Source organism: Chrysoperla carnea, chromosome 4, assembly GCF_905475395.1.
Source record: "Chrysoperla carnea chromosome 4, inChrCarn1.1, whole genome shotgun sequence".
Lineage (NCBI taxonomy): Eukaryota > Metazoa > Arthropoda > Insecta > Neuroptera > Chrysopidae > Chrysoperla > Chrysoperla carnea.
The window spans coordinates 8,904,683-8,924,799 of record NC_058340.1 but is presented as its reverse complement, the minus strand read 5'-3'; the positions used below and the strand labels follow the sequence as shown (position 1 = coordinate 8,924,799).

The following is a 20,117-nucleotide window of genomic DNA, read 5'->3' as shown; positions in this document are numbered from 1 at the left end:
TATCATATTACATATATGCATGGTATAAAAATATCTAATCGCATTTGTTTTTGAAAGAATACACATCGCATCTTTATTTCTATAAAGAGCTATTTATAATCTTTCTTTTTTTTTAATTCCAGGGTACACTACAACGGACTATTGGACTGCTGGTAATAAATTAGGTACAAATATGTTGATTTGGATGAGTACTGGTCTACCATTTAATTCAACATTTAATATGATGAGAAATCAAAAACAAGAGCGATCATTTTCAGCAAGGTAAGTAATTTTTGGGAGTCTAAGAAGACAGCTCTGATTTTAGGGAAAAAAAGAATCTAAAAAACCAAAATAAACCAAATTTTGGTGCTCAATCAACATATAAAATAAAAATTTTGCAGTATCCATCATTAAATATTATTAATTTATTAATAAATATTGAAAATTGGATTTAGATCAAATTTCAGCATTTTAATCACTTTGTTCTATTAGTTAACTAGGTCCAATACCCAGTGCGTGACAAAACTATTTAAATATTAATGTGGTCGGTTTTATTGCCGTGAAGTGAATTTTGACGAATGGTTTTTAGTATTATTCACTTTTGTAATTGGTGAAAGATTTCTCATATGTGAAAAATTTCATTTCCAATTCCATTTTCTATTGAACAGTAAAATTATGCATAAGCATTAATGTATAACCGACCGAGCTTGTAAAGTCCCTGAAGTTTTTACAGTTCCCTTGAAAAAAATTTCGACTATGTCATCATGACTGATATAAAAAACATACTTTCTTATTGCCTTAAAAAAGCGTTTAAATTTTGCATAATTTGTTTTAAAAAGTAAAAAAGTATGACATAGAAACTAAATAGTATGCAAATGCTATTGAAATAACTTTTTATACAAAGTTATGATAATTTATTTCAGCGCGCATTTAGAAAAAAAAAATTATAACTAGAAAAATATATATGATTATTTTTTTGTATTTGAAAGTTATAAAGTTGACGCCATATAGTGTATAATAAAATAATGGAATTCATTTTATATTAAATCTTTTCGTTTCCTGCAGTAAAGACAATTTTTAATTCGTTGGACGCTTAATTGTTCTCTAGATAGTAATATAGTTTTTGTAACTAAATATAAGTTTATCCTTCTAGGGAGTAGTTATATTCAGGAAGTGTGAAATGCATATAAATTCAATTCATATGTCACATACACTTTTAAACAGAAATTTTTTGTTGAAAAAAATTCTGATGTTCTTTTATCATGTGCAGATCTGGCTGGCTATTTTATTCAACAAGCAGTTGTATACTAAGGGAAAGTGTAGTACCAAGAATCGAAACGAACATTTTTGGATGTTTTTTAAAGCCATTTATTAAAATAAAACTGGTTTCTCCTTATGGAACTTTTATTCCTATAAGTTGTGTGTTTTCTGAGAATTTAGAATATATTAAAAACCTACTGATAACAACGTGTGATCCACGGTACAAAAAGTGTAATCCAGAGTACCATTACACCAGCACACCCTTATTTATCTCCACCGATTGTCCCTGAGTCTCTCACTTCAAAATATAATCTCTACATAGTTCACTTTAGGGAGCAGTATTATATAATAATTGACAAATTGAAAGCAAAGTTTTTCAAATCAATGATTAGCAGCGAATGTTTCTACTTTTTTCCACTTTTACGATTACTAAGGAAAAATAACTGCAAAATTTAGCGAGTACCTATTTAACATGTATCGGTTAGACATTATTTTATTTGATTCGAAGTTCGTGACTTTACGCTTTTTCAAACTTTATCCCCTCAGTATTTTTATAAAACTGAAATATGGCATAACAAAATACCCAATAAGTATAGTGATTAAAGCTCAAAATATAAGAGTAAATATTATTTGTAAATAAAATGAACAGTTATACCAAAAATTTTGAACACTAACAAATGTTTTTCTATTTTACTTGAAAACAAATACACATGGATCAGTGTCTCTATCCGTTACCTGCCTTAGGAGGCATGCGTCGCACCCCCAATTTCACCTCCTAGTCTTCAAAATTTTGGCAACCGCATAAAACTAATTTCACTTGATAATATATGTTGTAAGACAAAATATTTCTACAAAATTGATACAACTTTGGCCATTTGAAACCCTCCCAAAAATCGGAAACCACCCTCCTTCCCAAATTACGATTACGTTTTTAAGTTCTATATATGCTGGGCAGATGGGATTTTAAACAATGGACTCAAAATAAAGTTAAATTAACAAAAGAGTTCGAAAAATTTCATTGCCCACATCGTAACCCTCTGGAAAAATTGAAAAAAAACTTCCATAGAGGTGCAGTGTCAAGAAACCTCATGATCTAAATTTTTAGGCTACCAATTATTTTGAAGCATTAAGAAATATGGCATACTAAATTGATGTTGGAGTCAGTATTTACGTGCGTCTATCTACGCAATTATACTCTCTTGTGTAGTTCCAAGCCTTTATAGATACATTTACCTTGCGCTGCAGTGTTGAAGGGTTCTGAATAATAATTTAACTTAATAATAATTTTGCACTACAAATAATATCTTTTGTAGAAATAAAATAAAAGTAAGTTTCAATACACTTTTAGGGTATACAATAAATTGTATCTTTTGTTTTGGTCTCATTCAACAAACTTATTTAATTAAGTATAAATGACAAAGTTTATTTATTGTATCTTTAGAATTTTAATAGAAAATCATTACTACAAGATGGTCAACTAAAATGACTCACCACATTCATTTATTGTTGTTCCCACATTAAAGGGGTTCAAAATTTAATTGAACGGAAAAAGTTTTTCATGAAATAAATATATGGAGTAAATGGTAATTTCTTGAAATGAAATGTTCCTACATTTCTTATTTAGAAAAAGTTTGAAAATCGTGTATATCACATATATCACATAAGGATGTATGAGCGGCAGGGCAATTTTTTTTATAAGAGGCTTGATTTTTATACCATGTATATGAAATATACCAAGGTATACTTTTTCAAACTTTATCCCCTCAGTATTTTTATAAAACTGAAATATGGCATAACAAAATACCCAATAAGTATAGTGATTAAAGCTCAAAATATAAGAGTAAATATTATTTGTAAATAAAATGAACAGTTATACCAAAAATTTTGAACACTAACAAATGTTTTTCTATTTTACTTGAAAACAAATACACATGGATCAGTGTCTCTATCCGTTACCTGCCTTAGGAGGCATGCGTCGCACCCCCAATTTCACCTCCTAGTCTTCAAAATTTTGGCAACCGCATAAAACTAATTTCACTTGATAATATATGTTGTAAGACAAAATATTTCTACAAAATTGATACAACTTTGGCCATTTGAAACCCTCCCAAAAATCGGAAACCACCCTCCTTCCCAAATTACGATTACGTTTTTAAGTTCTATATATGCTGGGCAGATGGGATTTTAAACAATGGACTCAAAATAAAGTTAAATTAACAAAAGAGTTCGAAAAATTTCATTGCCCACATCGTAACCCTCTGGAAAAATTGAAAAAAAACTTCCATAGAGGTGCAGTGTCAAGAAACCTCATGATCTAAATTTTTAGGCTACCAATTATTTTGAAGCATTAAGAAATATGGCATACTAAATTGATGTTGGAGTCAGTATTTACGTGCGTCTATCTACGCAATTATACTCTCTTGTGTAGTTCCAAGCCTTTATAGATACATTTACCTTGCGCTGCAGTGTTGAAGGGTTCTGAATAATAATTTAACTTAATAATAATTTTGCACTACAAATAATATCTTTTGTAGAAATAAAATAAAAGTAAGTTTCAATACACTTTTAGGGTATACAATAAATTGTATCTTTTGTTTTGGTCTCATTCAACAAACTTATTTAATTAAGTATAAATGACAAAGTTTATTTATTGTATCTTTAGAATTTTAATAGAAAATCATTACTACAAGATGGTCAACTAAAATGACTCACCACATTCATTTATTGTTGTTCCCACATTAAAGGGGTTCAAAATTTAATTGAACGGAAAAAGTTTTTCATGAAATAAATATATGGAGTAAATGGTAATTTCTTGAAATGAAATGTTCCTACATTTCTTATTTAGAAAAAGTTTGAAAATCGTGTATATCACATATATCACATAAGGATGTATGAGCGGCAGGGCAATTTTTTTTATAAGAGGCTTGATTTTTATACCATGTATATGAAATATACCAAGGTATACTATGAACAAAATTTTGGTATAGGTGCTCATAAAATCCTCTAATTAGTTCATTCCCGGTTGTCTGTCTGTCTGTCCATCTGGCATCACGATTACTCACAAATGAAAAGAGATATCAAGCTGAAATTTTTATAGCGTGCTAGGGACGTAAAAAGTGAGGTCGAGTTCGTAAATGTTGCTCATAGGTCACATGAGTCTTGGGTCCGTAGGACCCATCTTGTAAACCGTCAGAGATAGAACAAAAGGTTAAATTTAAAAAAACTTCCTAATAAACAACTTTTGTTTGAAACATTTTTTCGTAAACATTACTGTTTACTCGCGAGAGCGCAAATTATGAGCAAATTGTATAGTATGTTATTATATGGGAATATCAGTAGATGTGTGACATGTATGTATGTGTTATGTGACAGAGTAATCAACACATGTCTATACGTGGTATTTCAACAATTTACTCAGTCAATTGCTTGTTTTTACTTGTTGGCGACACAAATTAAACAAAAATATTTTTCAATTTTGAAGGTTAATTATGTTATAACATGTCAATATAAGACGAAAAGTAAGAATACAATTTTTCGATATCTCCACTGATCTTCAAATTTCGAAAATTGAATTTTTTTTTTATTATTTAGTTTTCAATATTTCGAAAACCAAAGCAGATATCGAAAAATTTTATTTTTATATTTCATCTACATTCATGAAGTTATTAAGTATAAAATTCCTCATCAAAGTTAAAAATGAGGTACAAATCATTTCAACCAAAAGTCTGAACTTGCTTTGGCGCTTGTACTACCTTAAGGATATAAAATTTATGATTTCACTTTTCGGGGTGAAAAAAATAACTTTGTATCAGAAAGTTAATACCCATAGACAGACATTGACATAACAGTGACTGTATTAATTTTAAATGACAATTTAATTAACTAATAGAACTTTATATTTTTTGTTCCATTTTTTCCAGTGGATTTATACGTATATAAAAAGTGTTGTGTTATAACAAAATAATGAGATTAGGGAAATATTTACCTCCCTTTGTGTGTAATTTAATTTACATTAATTATATAAACGTATTTATTTATTATAACTTTTTTTGTTTTTGTATTATTTTATAATTTATAAAAAAATAACCAGATGTGTATGTTGTGTGTATTCTGGCGTTAGTCAATAAAAATATAACATAATTAGTTAATACGCTGGCAGCGTGTTACGGAAATGTACACAAATTAAAGAAATATATATTGTTCTTTTCGAATAGACTTATAAAGTATATATCTTAGACTTAGACTATATGAAATATACATAGTATATTAAGATTTTTGAATTTCTTGGGTCAAAATTACCTTATAAACTGAGTTTCCTCAAATTCCGAAATAAATAAATTTTTACGATTTTTTCAAATTTTTCTGTACGTACCCCTTGAAAAAATTGCAAAAAATCGATACAAATTTATCGTCTCCAATTTCGATAATACTCTGTATATAAGGTAATTTTGACCCAAAAAATACAAAAATCGGTTTCATTTAACGATTGGGCGAATAATTCTCGAGATAATACCGGAAATCGTTCCGAAATATCGTTTTTTTCGAAAATTACTCGGCCAATCGCCAAATAAACTCGATTTTTGAATTTTTTGGGTCAAAATTACCTTATAAACTGAGTTTCCTCAAATTCCGAAACAAATAATTTTTTACGATTTTTTCGAATTTTTTCTAAGGGGTACCCCTTGAAAAAATTGCAAAAAATTGATACAAATTTATCGTCTCCAATTTCGATAAAACTCTGTTTATAAGGTAATTTTGACCCAAAAAATACAAAAATCGGTTTCATTTAACGATTGGGCGAATAATTCTCGAGATAATACCGGAAATCGATCCGAAATATCGTTTTTTTTCGAAAATTACTCGGCCAATCGCCAAATAAACTCGATTTTTGAATTTCTTGGGTCAAAATTACCTTATAAACTGAGTTTCCTCAAATTCCGAAACAAATAATTTTTTACGATTTTTTCGAATTTTTTCTAAGGGGTACCCCTTGAAAAAATTGCAAAAAATCGATACAAATTTATCGTCTCCAATTTCGATAAAACTCTGTATATAAGGTAATTTTGACCCAAAAAATACAAAAATCGGTTTCATTTAACGATTGGGCGAATAATTCTCGAGATAATACCGGAAATCGTTCCGAAATATCGTTTTTTTCGAAAATTACTCGGCCAATCGCCAAATAAACTCGATTTTTGAATTTTTTGGGTCAAAATTACCTTATAAACTGAGTTTCCTCAAATTCCGAAACAAATAATTTTTTACGATTTTTTCGAATTTTTTCTAAGGGGTACCCCTTGAAAAAATTGCAAAAAATTGATACAAATTTATCGTCTCCAATTTCGATAAAACTCTGTTTATAAGGTAATTTTGACCCAAAAAATACAAAAATCGGTTTCATTTAACGATTGGGCGAATAATTCTCGAGATAATACCGGAAATCGATCCGAAATATCGTTTTTTTCGAAAATTACTCGGCCAATCGCCAAATAAACTCGATTTTTGAATTTCTTGGGTCAAAATTACCTTATAAACTGAGTTTCCTCAAATTCCGAAACAAATAATTTTTTACGATTTTTTCAAATTTTTTCTAAGGGGTACCCCTTGAAAAAATTGCAAAAAATCGATACAAATTTATCGTCTCCAATTTCGATAAAACTCTGTATATAAGGTAATTTTGACCCAAAAAATACAAAAATCGGTTTCATTTAACGATTGGGCGAATAATTCTCGAGATAATACCGGAAATCGTTCCGAAATATCGTTTTTTTCGAAAATTACTCGGCCAATCGCCAAATAAACTCGATTTTTGAATTTTTTGGGTCAAAATTACCTTATAAACTGAGTTTCCTCAAATTCCGAAACAAATAATTTTTTACGATTTTTTCGAATTTTTTCTAAGGGGTAACTAGCTGTCGCAGTTGAATATGCAGTAATATCCGAAACATGCCGCATTATAAATTACAATGAAGTGGTTAAGCAAAAATTCAAGTGTTTACATTTTTTTAGTCAACTGCGACAGTAGAATATGAAGTAATATCCGAAACATGTCGCATAATAATTATAATAAAGTGGTTAAGCGAAAATTCAAGTGTTTTAATTTATATTTATTCACATAACATATTTAAATATTGAAAATGCTAAATTCTTCTATTCTAAAACAATAAAACTCGAAAGGAACTTAATGAGGAGACTTGTCTGCTATTTATTACTCGATACATTCAGTGTTGTCATAAAGAGAAAGAAATCTGGATACTGCATAAAATGCAACTATCCATCTCATAAATTGTAGAATACCCGCATTAATTATTTTTAAATAATTTGTATGCAAACATGTATATTAATAATAAATGAAAATGAATGTTTCAGATTATTCTTGGGAAAATTAAAAATTAATGAAAATATCTGTTTCACAGAAATAAATGCTTTTAAAACAATAAATTGCTAGATTTATTATAGACCAGTCAGAAGGTTATTCAAGTCGAGCTAGGCATGAAGATAGACAGACGATAGATTTTCTAATCAATTTCCATGGATTTTTAATATTTAAAAATGTACTAATAAAGCAAATGAAAACATACGATTGACTGAGTTAATTGTTGATAGACCCTGTATAGAAAGTGTTGAATGTCATAGCTTGAAATTATTTTTAATACATAAGAAAAATTTAAAAAACCAACACAATTATGGTGAACTTCCGGTTGGCATTTGTTTTGTTTTTCAAAGTTTTTAACTCTTGAGCACGCTATACACATGGGCAGGCAGACGGATAAGGAATTGAACTAATTATTTAGGTGATTTTATGAACACCTATACCAAAATTTTGTTTCTAAGCGTTACAAACTTGGGAAAAAATATTATGTAGCTTAACTGAGACCTTGATCCTGGTCTGATTTTACACATCACTATTTTGTCCACTAATTTACAGACAAAAAAAAAGGAAATATATTTTAATATATTTTAGTTTATGAAAAATTTTTGGCTCTAATGACTGGTCTATTTATTATTAGCATGTTTATTATGATAGAAAGTATGGGGTGAGAAGTATGCAATTTCGAAAAAGCTGAAAAACAAGAACCCATCAATTTTTCCAAAATATTTTTTACCATCTTAAACTATGTACATTAAAGAGAATTTAAGAAAATTAAAAAGTATAATTTTTAATAATTCATAAAATATAGTTAGGTCAAGTCAAGTCAAAATTAATCAAATTTTGTGATTTTGTTTAGCAAAAGGAATATCAGGAGAGAGAAAACAGTAGTATAAGCACTGGAATAACAAAACGGACAATAGGTGGTTCAAATCTGAATGTGATGAATTTGATAGTCTGAAAGAACACACTTGAATGGATGTAATCTACCAGAATATTTTTCGATTATTTGCCCATTAAAATTTTTTTTGTCTAGGAAAGGAAAAGTAAAGCCATTAGTTTTAATGATAAAGCCAATGCGTCGGCAACAATGGTAATCTTACTGGAGTTATTTTTTAAACTCAGTTACATTAAGTTAATTTTCTTAACTGATTTTTTTATGTATTATGTAAAAGTTTTGTAAAAAATATAATTTACTCAATCATGTAATTTTCTAAAATGAATTTTTTTGATGTGTTTTTGTTTTATAGAGTTTTCAACATTATACACTCTGCCCCACCCTATGCATATCCATTACGGTTGTAAATAATAAATTTTGTAATTAAAGACAGATAACATGCTGATATTACTCATTTAGAATAAGTAATTAAAATTTATTTTTTTCTTTAATGCATTTTATATTTTATTGAAGCAATTTTTTCTCATTTCTATGCCACTAGAAAGATGTCAAGTACGTAATTTCTTAAGAACAAGGGTTTTTAAAGTTAAAAGCCTCGATAGAATATATTTTTACCTACAAACCTTTTAAATGATCACAATATTGATGTATAGTTAATTAATAACATAGGGCGTTTCTAAAAGGTGTTAAAAGCTTATATTAGTAATTTATAATAAAATTTCTTTAAAACTGGATATGATCAGTGGCGGATTTAAGTCTAGGTCCATGAGGTCTGAGGTTAGGTCAAAACTTTTAAAAGACGCCAAAAAACTCTAAAAAGATTTAGTTTAAATTTGTTATTTTGACCTTAAAAATCATTATCGAAACTCGTCGATACACAAAAGGCGGAATGAATAATTTACCTTTTTATTGTTTCGATATACCGAAAAGAGCTTTAGAGAACTAAATATTCAAAATTATAAGATTAAATTATTCGTTTGGTTATCGAATTCAAACATCTACTTCAGAAGAATCAACAGAGAATGAATCGCCCGCCCTAGTGCCTACTAGCTATTATGTTTGAAGGAAAAGACAACTGAACCAATCTTCAAGCCTGGCAGAAGCTAAAAGGGATTGAGTTAAGATTATAAACTACGACTGATTCATCCTTGAATTAATTCTGAATGATAACATCGTGCTCAGCAATTGAAGTCATCGCTGAAGTTTGGGTGTAATGCCAGTTTTCCACTAAACCGACAAACAGAAACAAAATCAAACTCAAGTAATAACTTAACTTTTCGCAATGTTTTTGAAAACTGGCGTGTTTTGCAGTAGTTTGATAATAATATAAAGATCAAATATGGGTTTTTCAACTATGGTAAACACGCCAATCTTCAAAAAGTTTGCAAAAAGCTAAGTTATTATTTGAGTTTGAATTTTGTTTTTGAATGTCCATTTAGTGGAAAATCGCCATAAAATAAGGATCTAAGTCTTCTGTATTTATCTAGTAATTACATGCTTCTAACAGCATTCTGTAATAATCTTTATCCTTTGACAGTAAAATTTATCATTAAAAATAAACAATAAACTTGGTTAGTTTGATTAAAAATTGGAAACTGGCAGGAAAACTAAAATGTTGATTTATTAGATTTTATTTAGGCTAATGCCTAAAGATTTGCAAAACAATGTTTGGTTTATATTAGATTTGTTGGTTACGGATTTGGCAAGAACTTGAAAACCAAAAATTGATTTATTATATTATATATTTATTTATTGTACATACATTAGTGCTGACTGACCAGTTCAGTTCTACATACAACTTGTATAACATTTTTCAGCTTTAGTAAATTCAATTATATACCACGGTCATTATAGCTGAATCTTATTTATTTATTGTACATACATTAGGGCTAACTGACCAGCTCTGTTTTTACATTTACAACTTACTGACTGTCATTACTGTTATTTATATGCAATATACAATCTGTATAATAAGTTTCAGCTTTAGTTAATTCATTTAAATACCACGACAATCATAAACATTTTGAAAACATATATCTGACCCTTGTTCTACCGTTCGCTTAACTGACCGCAGTATTTGTGTGTACGCAAGTAATATAACCAATTCTCAAATAATCAGCTTTAGTAAATACAAATAATTTTTTTGTCCTGGTTCTTAATCCATTAGTTGCGTCATTCGAAATTAAATACTTAATTTTCCAATGCTGTCCAAATTCGATTCTATTATCAAGTTTGGCTTGGTTCTACTTTTTTTTCTTCCGAATTCTGTATTTTCATAAATATGTAATGAACATTAGATACTGTTCATAGACATTAAAGATATCTAATATTAACTTAATAAGTGTGTTGTCTTCGTTTATACCCATTATCGTTATTATTATTAATCTTTATAAATAAATTTATTTTTTACAGACTTGGAGGTAGAAGTGTTGAAAGTGCACCAGGTGCAAATTGTGTTGCATTAACGAAACCATTAATGGAATGGGATGTATTTGATTGTATGGCAACAAAAGATTTTATCTGTGAACAGACACGATGCTATTATTATAATTACGGTGCCATCCCCGTGACCGCTTCACAGGGGTAAGACCAGGTTAGATAAATAATAAATAATTGTGAATAATAAAAAAATGGTGAAGGGTTTTTATGTTTTTTGTTTTTTATATTTATTTTTACTTTTAGTACAGTAAAAGATGTAAAAAATCTAATAAAGGAAAATGAAAGAAACCGCTCGCATTTTATTAAAACCTCATGAAATGTATTTCTTAGGTGTCAAATATAATTAATAAGGCATGATTAAGTGATGCAAATGTTTCTATTTGTTAATTAACAATAAATTATTATTCATTATAACTGTTAATGTTAAAGTTGACTTACAAAATTAATAAATAGGCAACTTGTATGACGTAAATAAGCGTTTATCAAATAATCGAAAACTATTATACATGTATAACGTATACGTAATTCAAGTTGCCTATTTATTAATTTTGTAAGTCAACTTAAACATTGATCGTTTCATTGAATTAACAGTTTATTGTTTATTCAAAAATAGGAACATTTGCACCCCTAACTTATGCCTTACTAATGATATTTAACTCCTAAGAAACACATTCCAAGAGGTTTTAGCAAAATGCGGGCGGTTTCTTTAATTTTCCTTTATTTGTAACATTTTGAACTGTACTATTTGTTGTTGTTGTTGTTTTTTATACGCTTTGGTGTTTATTGAGGTGCGTGTATACATAATTATTTATTATTACTTTTCTTAACATTTTGTAAATAACATTCAATTTTGTTTGAGTAGAGTAGAACATGTTTTATTTATTTGTTTATTTTATAAACATTTATATTTTCATTTATATGTGTGCTTATATGTATACAGAGTGTCGCATAATGAACTTTATGATTTTGAATGTTTATTATGGCAGCTCTTTGAATATAGAAGTTAAGGGAGTCACTGTCACTTTAAAATTGTGATTTTTAAGGAGATATACAAGGATAGATTAAAACCAGGGACTTCAATAAAACTTTATAAAATATTTAGACAATCTTGTAGATGATATAAAAACTACATTTTTATTTAATTATGGGTTCATCGAAGATCCATCATTTTATAAACAGAGACGACTGTTATAGTTAGAGTATTGATGGTTGCAGAACGATATCTATATTAGCAAATTTGTAAGCAGCACTTGCATACAATATATTTTTTTAACGATATTTTTAATGCATTAAAAGACATTTACGTGATACAAATATGTATTATTTTTATTCATAACTTAGATTCAATGAATATAAATTAGTTGCTAACTAGACTAGTCATGTGACGGCCGAACTTTTTTAAAGTTGATTTTACTACACGTTATATGTTGGGTGCAGCCACTTTATTTACCTTGGCATTCCCTGTTCTTTCCCTGTTCTAAGGGTACCATTTTATACAATATCCCAATCAGTCATTAAATATCAAATAATAAACCTTTCAAATAATACAAATCCTAAAGGATTAATTTTAATGTTATTGATTTAATCATCATGATAAATGGTCCACCCGGTATTTTAGGTATATACGTTACTCAAGTCTCTTGAAAAAAATTAAATTTAATGTTTTTAAATTTGTATGTAATTTGGGCATCAAATAACCTGAAACGGGTCTGAAATGGGATGGTATTTTGAACAATTATATTAATAAAGTCCGGAATTTAATACATTATAAAAACATACCCAATCGAAGAAAAATTATCCGCTATTACGCTGGACAATAAACTTTCATTTTTTGATATAAGAAAACTCCCTACATAAGAAAACTACCAAAAACACGGAAATTTGTACAATGATGAAGATTTCTCTGGAAATATGAAAGATAAGAAAAAGTTTGTATACAATAAAAATCGATCGGAAATTTAACGCTCGGTTGGACTGACTTTTTTTTTCTCTAAAATGTATAGTTTTCGAGTAAATTCCAAAAAATTATGTAAAAGCGTGAAAAATCGTTTATTTTTCTGAAATCGCTATTCTATTCTTAGCGAATATGAAATTTTCGACAGGTAAAAAGCTAAACATTAGCATAAATATTAGTCGAATATGCAAGACCAATTGTTATGAACATCTAGAATGCTTTTGGTTTCGATATTCGATGGCAAATAATTTCGAGATTAACTCTTTAATTCGTATACAGAAAATATTTAGAGTGTAGAGATAATTAAAATAATTTATTATAATTAGTACAAGTTAATATATCTCGTTGAAGTGAAATAAAGTTAGTGCCCAGATTACTTATTCAACCCTTTTTATACGTTTAGAAATCAAATTCAGAAAGGATTTTATTAACATCAAATATAAATTTTGTTTTCTGTTTCAATATTTAATAATTTTGTTAAACAAATATGAAAAGGTTATTACACATCTTCATAACTTCATAAAGCTGTAATATTTTGACATGTTAAGGTCCATGGAAAGAGTTATATATATGTTTTTGACATAATTTTTTTCAATGAAGAAAACTGTTTTTGAATAATTTTGAAAGCTTTTTTAGATTTCCCTGATAATTAGCAAATATTAAAAAAAGAACCTCTATTAATTCGTCATACCTGTCTACCTGAACGTCCAATCCAGGTTTCGATATTGTAATAAGCAACCATATGATTGTAAACTAGCAAAATATAATTGATCCAATTTTCTTTCATCTTTGCATCTTTGGATATTTTTGAAAAAAATTTTGATTTATTTATTTGAAATATTTATCAAATTAAGGATGTACGACCGCCAGGGCATTTTGGTTAAAAGGCTTTATTTTTTTTATATGAAGTTGGACTAAGTCTAAATCAATTGTGAAAATTTTAGAGGGGGTTTCCCGATTATTTAAATAAATAAATGATTTCAAAAGTAGGCATATTTAACATTGGTCTAATGGGAAAACGGTAGATGGATGATATGTTTTCATAGATTTCTCCAAGACTAGTAGGTGGAAATTAAAAAAACTGTTTAAATTAAAGTTTAAACCTTAATAAATTATTTAAAAAAAACCCGTTGTGCCCAAATAAATAAGGATGTATGAGCACGGTAGTGGGGGCACAAATTTAAACTATATATATATTAAATTTTGATGGTAAATTATGTTATGACTTAACAATATAAGATGAAGGGTAAGAATAAAATTTTTTGATATCTGTAATAATTTTCAAAATATTAAAAATTGAAAATGTTGATTAATTTTTTAGCTTTCGATATTTCGAAAACCATGGCAGATATCGAAAAATTTTGTTCTAATTTGTCGTCTACATTCATGAGGTTATAACAAAGTTGAAAATAAGATTCAAATAATTTCAAACACAAGCCTAAACTGGCGCTGGCGCTCGTACTACCTTAATTCCAAAACATTCAAAAAAATATTTATAATTTGTATATGATCTTTGGAGTCCACTTGTTTCTCAAAAATCTTTGGTTTCGATATCAAATCAATATTTTTAAATTTTCAAGCTACTGTATAGTCGGTTCTCAGAACATTTCTCAAAATTAGATTTGCAGACGCCTCTCTTTCATCCTCTTCATATTATCATGTCTCACGTAATATGACAGCTACAAATGGAAAAACAGTGCGATTGCAGACGGCTTTTTGATAGTAATATTTGCTCACATCTTCCTGAAAATCGTAAAGGTAAACTATCCACGAGCATTACCACTCACATCGTCCTTCCTGCAACGACAGTTTTATTAATTTACCCATTTCATAATAGATCATTTCATAGTTTCAGCCAGAAAAAAGAAATTAATTCTAATATAAAATCACTGTATAAAGTCGAAAATAATATCAATGTGGTAAATATTTGTTATCTTTGTCTATTTTATTAATTTTTTTGTTGTTAACTTTTGTAGTAAGGTATTTTAAAGAATTTTATTATTGTCACCTTCTTTTTAAAAAAGCATTATTGTGTTAATTTTTTCGAAGAGTTTAATATTTCTTTAAATGATTCTTCTTTTATTAGTTTATAAGATGGTAACACTTTAAATGTGAATTTATTAGTTCTAAATTATCTAATTATATTGAGTGTTCCAAAACTACCGCATTAGAAGAGCAGAGTCATATGGAGTGATACAAATTCTCAGAAATTATCGTCGATCGAAGCGTATTAACGACAATATGATCTGAATTAGAATTGAAGTTCTCTATATTAAAAGTGACGCACTCCATATTAGAATTTCAAAAAAATTTTTTATTGTGTAGATACAAACAAAATTACAATCTATAATGAGCCCTACTAAAGAAGCCATAATCGTAAATCAATCTTTCGAGTACCAACGTTGTTAACAAAAATTCATATCTTTATTAATTTATATGAAATCTACCAAAATTCCAAATAATATCCAATCTAAAATGGTCGGGAAAAATTCTATATTTTTTGACATGGATTCAAAAAGTGTTTGGAAGGACTTTTTTCGTAGAATTTTGTCCTCTATATTACTCAGATCTTCTAATGGGGTATGAAGAGCCACCATGTATAATAAAGAATATTTCTCAGTATTTCTCAGTTGGTAGATATACTCAGATCAAGACCCATATTAAATATTTATTTTTAGAATTATAAAAACCAAAATTCTGCATCGTTCTCAAATAGAAAGTCAAAATAATAATACTTCAAAAAAACCAGCAGAAGAAAAAAGCATTGCAGATCAATATTTAGAGCTTTGCAGTTCTTTAAGTTTCTTTTGTATGTTTTAAATCAAAATTGTTTCATCTAATTAAAAAATAGGTAATAGTTTTATCAGTATACCATTTATGTCCATTTATGTAGTCCTTGATTTACACAGTACGAGTTATAAGGTAAAATGATCTTGATTAAGTGATTACTTACTCTAAAGGTCCTTTAATGAAGTCTCTACATTCTTTCATTAAAAACAGTTTTGTAATTCGATACCTCGGAAATTCATTAGATCTTGTCTCGAACTCAGTGGCGTAGCTCGCCTTGGAGGGATCCTGGATCAAAATTAGTTGAGGGGTTCAAATTAAGAATAAATATTTCTCACAAATGGAACAAAAATGCTTGAATTAAATTAAATTAAATATTTATTGATTATCACTTTCTCCTAGAAATTGAGCTAGCCAAACAATTCAAATTAAATATATACTTTTTTCTGATTTCCTGTCCCATCGATGTCCTTAGGTAATTTTTTATCAGTTTTAATTTTGAAAAATTTCTTTCAGCTGTTGCGGCTGTATCTGGAAGGGTTAAGAATAGAAAGCACATTTTCTGCTAACGAAAAGAACTAGGTTTGAGATTGTCAATGATATCTCTGTATAGATACAATCTTTCATTAATATTGCTTTTCGTACTGTGAAGACCAAGTTTAGTAGAGATCAAAATTCAAAAAGTTGTTCGGTCAATCTTCCTAGCTAAGTTAAGGCACTATAGAAATTTATTTAGCGCTGCAGTAGATAGATAAAAATTAAAAAATTTAACTAAATTAAAAATAAAAATTTCATAAATTATCAATACCTCGAATAGTTTTTTTAAGCGCGGGAATTTTCCTGGGTTCGGTTTCCTGTAAAAATTTAAGGTTTTTATCAATGACTTAATGATGTGTTTGGTTCAAGAGTGTAGGTATTTATAATCCGAGCTTGTTCTTGTTAAGATAAACTTGACAGATTCTTAGAATTGACCGAAAAACTTTTTCTGTTATATTTTTACTTATTTTTATGTTTGTAGTAATAAAACCATTTTGTTATGTTAATCAAACGATCTGTAATTGTTGCGCGATACTCACAAAAAGATGAACTTTCTGGAATATTTGCTCCTGAATTAATGTTGCGTAACTTTACCCCCATGAAAATTATATGATAAATAAAACAAAATATATTAAAGCTTATTGCATGACTGAATAAAGGAGAAATAATTTCTCTGTATAGCAAGTTTAATCAATTTTAACAGAATACATTCAGAAACAGTTGCATATTCAGATTAATAAAATATTTCCAACATATAATAAACGCTGACTCATTAGTCTATTTTCATTTCAAAATTATGTAAACATATTTTATCTCTCTAAGAGAATAATTAAATTAAGAAATCAAAAACAGTGGAAAACAAGTGAAAACAAACAATTGGCTGAGTTAATTATTGAAATACCAGACAGTGTTGATGACGCAATCGTTTGTTTTTTAACGTTTTTTTTTGCGATGTTCTTCACTTCAAGTCAGAAAGATTTCTAGGATATTTTGAGTTAAGGAAACAAATTATTATTCATTTTCTAATAACCGAGTACTTTTCGATTAGAAAATATTTCCTTCATAGGAATCATATATTTTTTATCGTATTAGTAAACCAATTTTTACAAAGAAACTTGTATGTTGGATACATATGGTAATTTTTAATCATCCTATATAAATCAAAAGAAGGAAAATATGCTTCGGTATTCGGTAATAGTATGGATAGCCGCAACCCCTGTGGCTATATCACCGTTTTAAACTTTATTATTATGATCATCAGTATTAGTAGAGAACATATAATTATTTTATGTTCGTTTACAAATAGCGAGCTCACTACCGTGCTCATACATCCTTAATCAATGGGACACAACGGGTTTTTTTTCGAATAATTTATTAAGGTTTTAATTGAAATTTAAATAGTTTTTTTTTTTAATTTCCATCGACTAGTTTTGGGGAAATCTATGAAAACATATCATCAATCTACCGTTTTACCATAAAACCAATGTTAAATATACCAAATTTTGAAGTAATTTATTTATTTAAATAATCGGGCAACACCCCTTAGAATTTTCAGAATTGATTGAGACTAAGTCCAACTTCACATAAAAAAAATCAAGCTTTAGATGAATTTAATCATTTCTCTGATGTCCTTCTACCTTTAATATATTTCTTATTACGAATCAGGTAATGGATCAGAAATAAAGAGTAAATTTTTTTAAATCTTTTCACAACTAGCTCCCTTGCATAATTTAAAGGCACATTTACTTAGAATGAATGAATTTAGAAAATTTTTTTGAAAATTTTCGAATATTTATTTAAGCCTCTTGCATGCCTAAGTCTCTAAGTAAATAAGTTTCCTTTGTGTAATTCTATTTCATAATTACTTTTGAAAAACTAAATATTATTTGTATTTCAGAACAACCACAATTTCTCCACCATCTACTACAATTTATTCATCAAATACCATTTCTCCTGATGCCAGTAAACCAATTCTACAACAACAAAGTACACCAGAAGATTTAGACAGTACAACAACATATCGTCCAACAACATGTGCTTATTCAACTGGTAATGAAACTTCTGCAAATGATTGTGGTGATGATGAAATACTAATTGTTACATCGAAAACACCCTCCGAGTCAACAAAATCAAACGAGACTACCAAAATTAATACTCAAAATGATAAATATGAAACGGAAAAATCGGAAAAAATTGAATATCGTACTCTGGGACCGTATGAAAACAATAATAATGATGCGGCTTATGATGATTATGAGACAGATGATGAATCTATCAGGTTGTTACATAACGAAAAAAAAATCAGATTAAACCATCAATATCGAACAAAAACTAAACGTGAATCTAAACAAAATGAATATTATTCTACAATTGTACCAGATAATATTAATATCTTTTAAAAAATGTTCAAAAATATCAAATCAAAAGTTTTTCGGCGTAAAATACAGTGTTTTTGTAAGCAAAAGAATAGACCTAGCAGTTATCAAAAAAACTATTCAATTTATTCAGTTTAAAAAAAAAAAATATCTCAAAAATCTTTTCTCTATCAAATATACCGGATTTTGATAACCAATTCGGAAAATTTTGGGAGAAGGCTAATTTTTTTAAAAAGGTTTTTTTCGTTGTAAAAAATACACTAACGGAGTTTTTTGGTTCCGCAACGATCCGCACGACCTTCTGTATGCGGTTTGAGACAATTTAGCTCTACATTGTTTTCTTTGATGGGGCGTTTTTTTTAATATTTTTGCTTTCATTGATCGAATAAAAAAGAATTGTTTGTTATGAATTTCAGCATCGATCTTGCCTGCTATCGAACCGTGAATATAGCAAAATAACCGCAGTAACATCATATTTTCAACTTTCCTAATATTTAAACTCAATTCCTTCATTTTTCGAAAAGTTATTAGAGAAAGTTGAAAATATGAGGTTATTGCGGTTTTCTTGAGATTTTAAGATTATTTTGCTATGTCCAGGGTTCGATAGTAAGCAAGGTTCGATCAATAGAAGCAGAGATGTTCATGAAAACGTCACCAAAGAAAACGCCTCCGTTAGGGAGAAAAGTAGTAAACACACCACAGGAGCAAGTAAAGAATGTCTCAGATCCCATGTTTGTCACCCGAGGCGAGGCCTGAGATCTGAGGAATTCTTTACTTTTATTCCCTAGGTGTGTAATAATACTATTCTATCTCTTACATATAACAAATGTTGTGTAGTACGCCGGAATGTAATTTTAAAGTGATGGAATGCAAATGAACTGATTAAGGATTAACAGTAATTACTTTGAATCCACTTGAAATAGATTTCGTTGAGGTTTCCAAACCAAAATAAGCTAGGTCGAACTTGATTGAACCCCAAAATCGAATTTGATTGAATTAAAAGAATTTGTTTAACTTAATGAGTTCGATAGTTTTTCAAACCAATGTAAAGAGAACTCAAATTTAATTTTTATGAATCGAAATATTTCTATAACTCGGCTTGTATTTGATATATTGTTTCTCATGAATAATATTCAATCTGTTTATTTCAGTCGAAATTTCAATTTTGTTCTTAGTTTATTATTATTTTACTAATATTTTAATTTAAGTAATTATTTTTAACTAAATTTAAAATTATCTAACTTGGTGATTATCATAAATTAAGAGCACAAGGCATATTAGAAAATTTACGAATTTTATTGTCTACTTTAAAACTGTTTATTTCATATATTGTTGTTGAGGATATCTAGGAAAAATATTTGAATCGAGGGTATTCTGGTCTAGAAGACTAAAGTTTAGGCATTTTTCAAACTAAGAAAAAAAATTAACAATATTTTTGTGGCCAATTTTTTTATATGAGCCACCTCGAAATATGTAGTTTTCATAAAAACTTCATATGCAATGTTTCGCAAAGTTATT

General features: G+C 28.4%; 1 protein-coding gene across 2 annotated transcripts in view; it reads left to right on the top strand.

Annotated features, from left to right (window-relative positions):
- The window catches only part of LOC123298115, a 32,948-nt gene extending 14,201 nt beyond the window's left edge, over window positions 1–18,747 (top strand). The window contains exons 3-5 of one of the 2 annotated variants that reach the window (XM_044880022.1): window positions 123–261; window positions 10,920–11,090; window positions 18,122–18,747. In XM_044880022.1, coding sequence (XP_044735957.1) covers window positions 123–261; window positions 10,920–11,090; window positions 18,122–18,623 — 812 coding nt within the window. In that variant the 3' untranslated portion in view covers window positions 18,624–18,747. Of the gene's footprint in view, window positions 1–122; window positions 262–10,919; window positions 11,101–18,121 lie in introns of both variants that reach the window. The other variant, XM_044880023.1, reaches the window with a different exon arrangement.
- The last annotated feature ends 1,370 nt before the right edge of the window (window positions 18,748–20,117 follow it).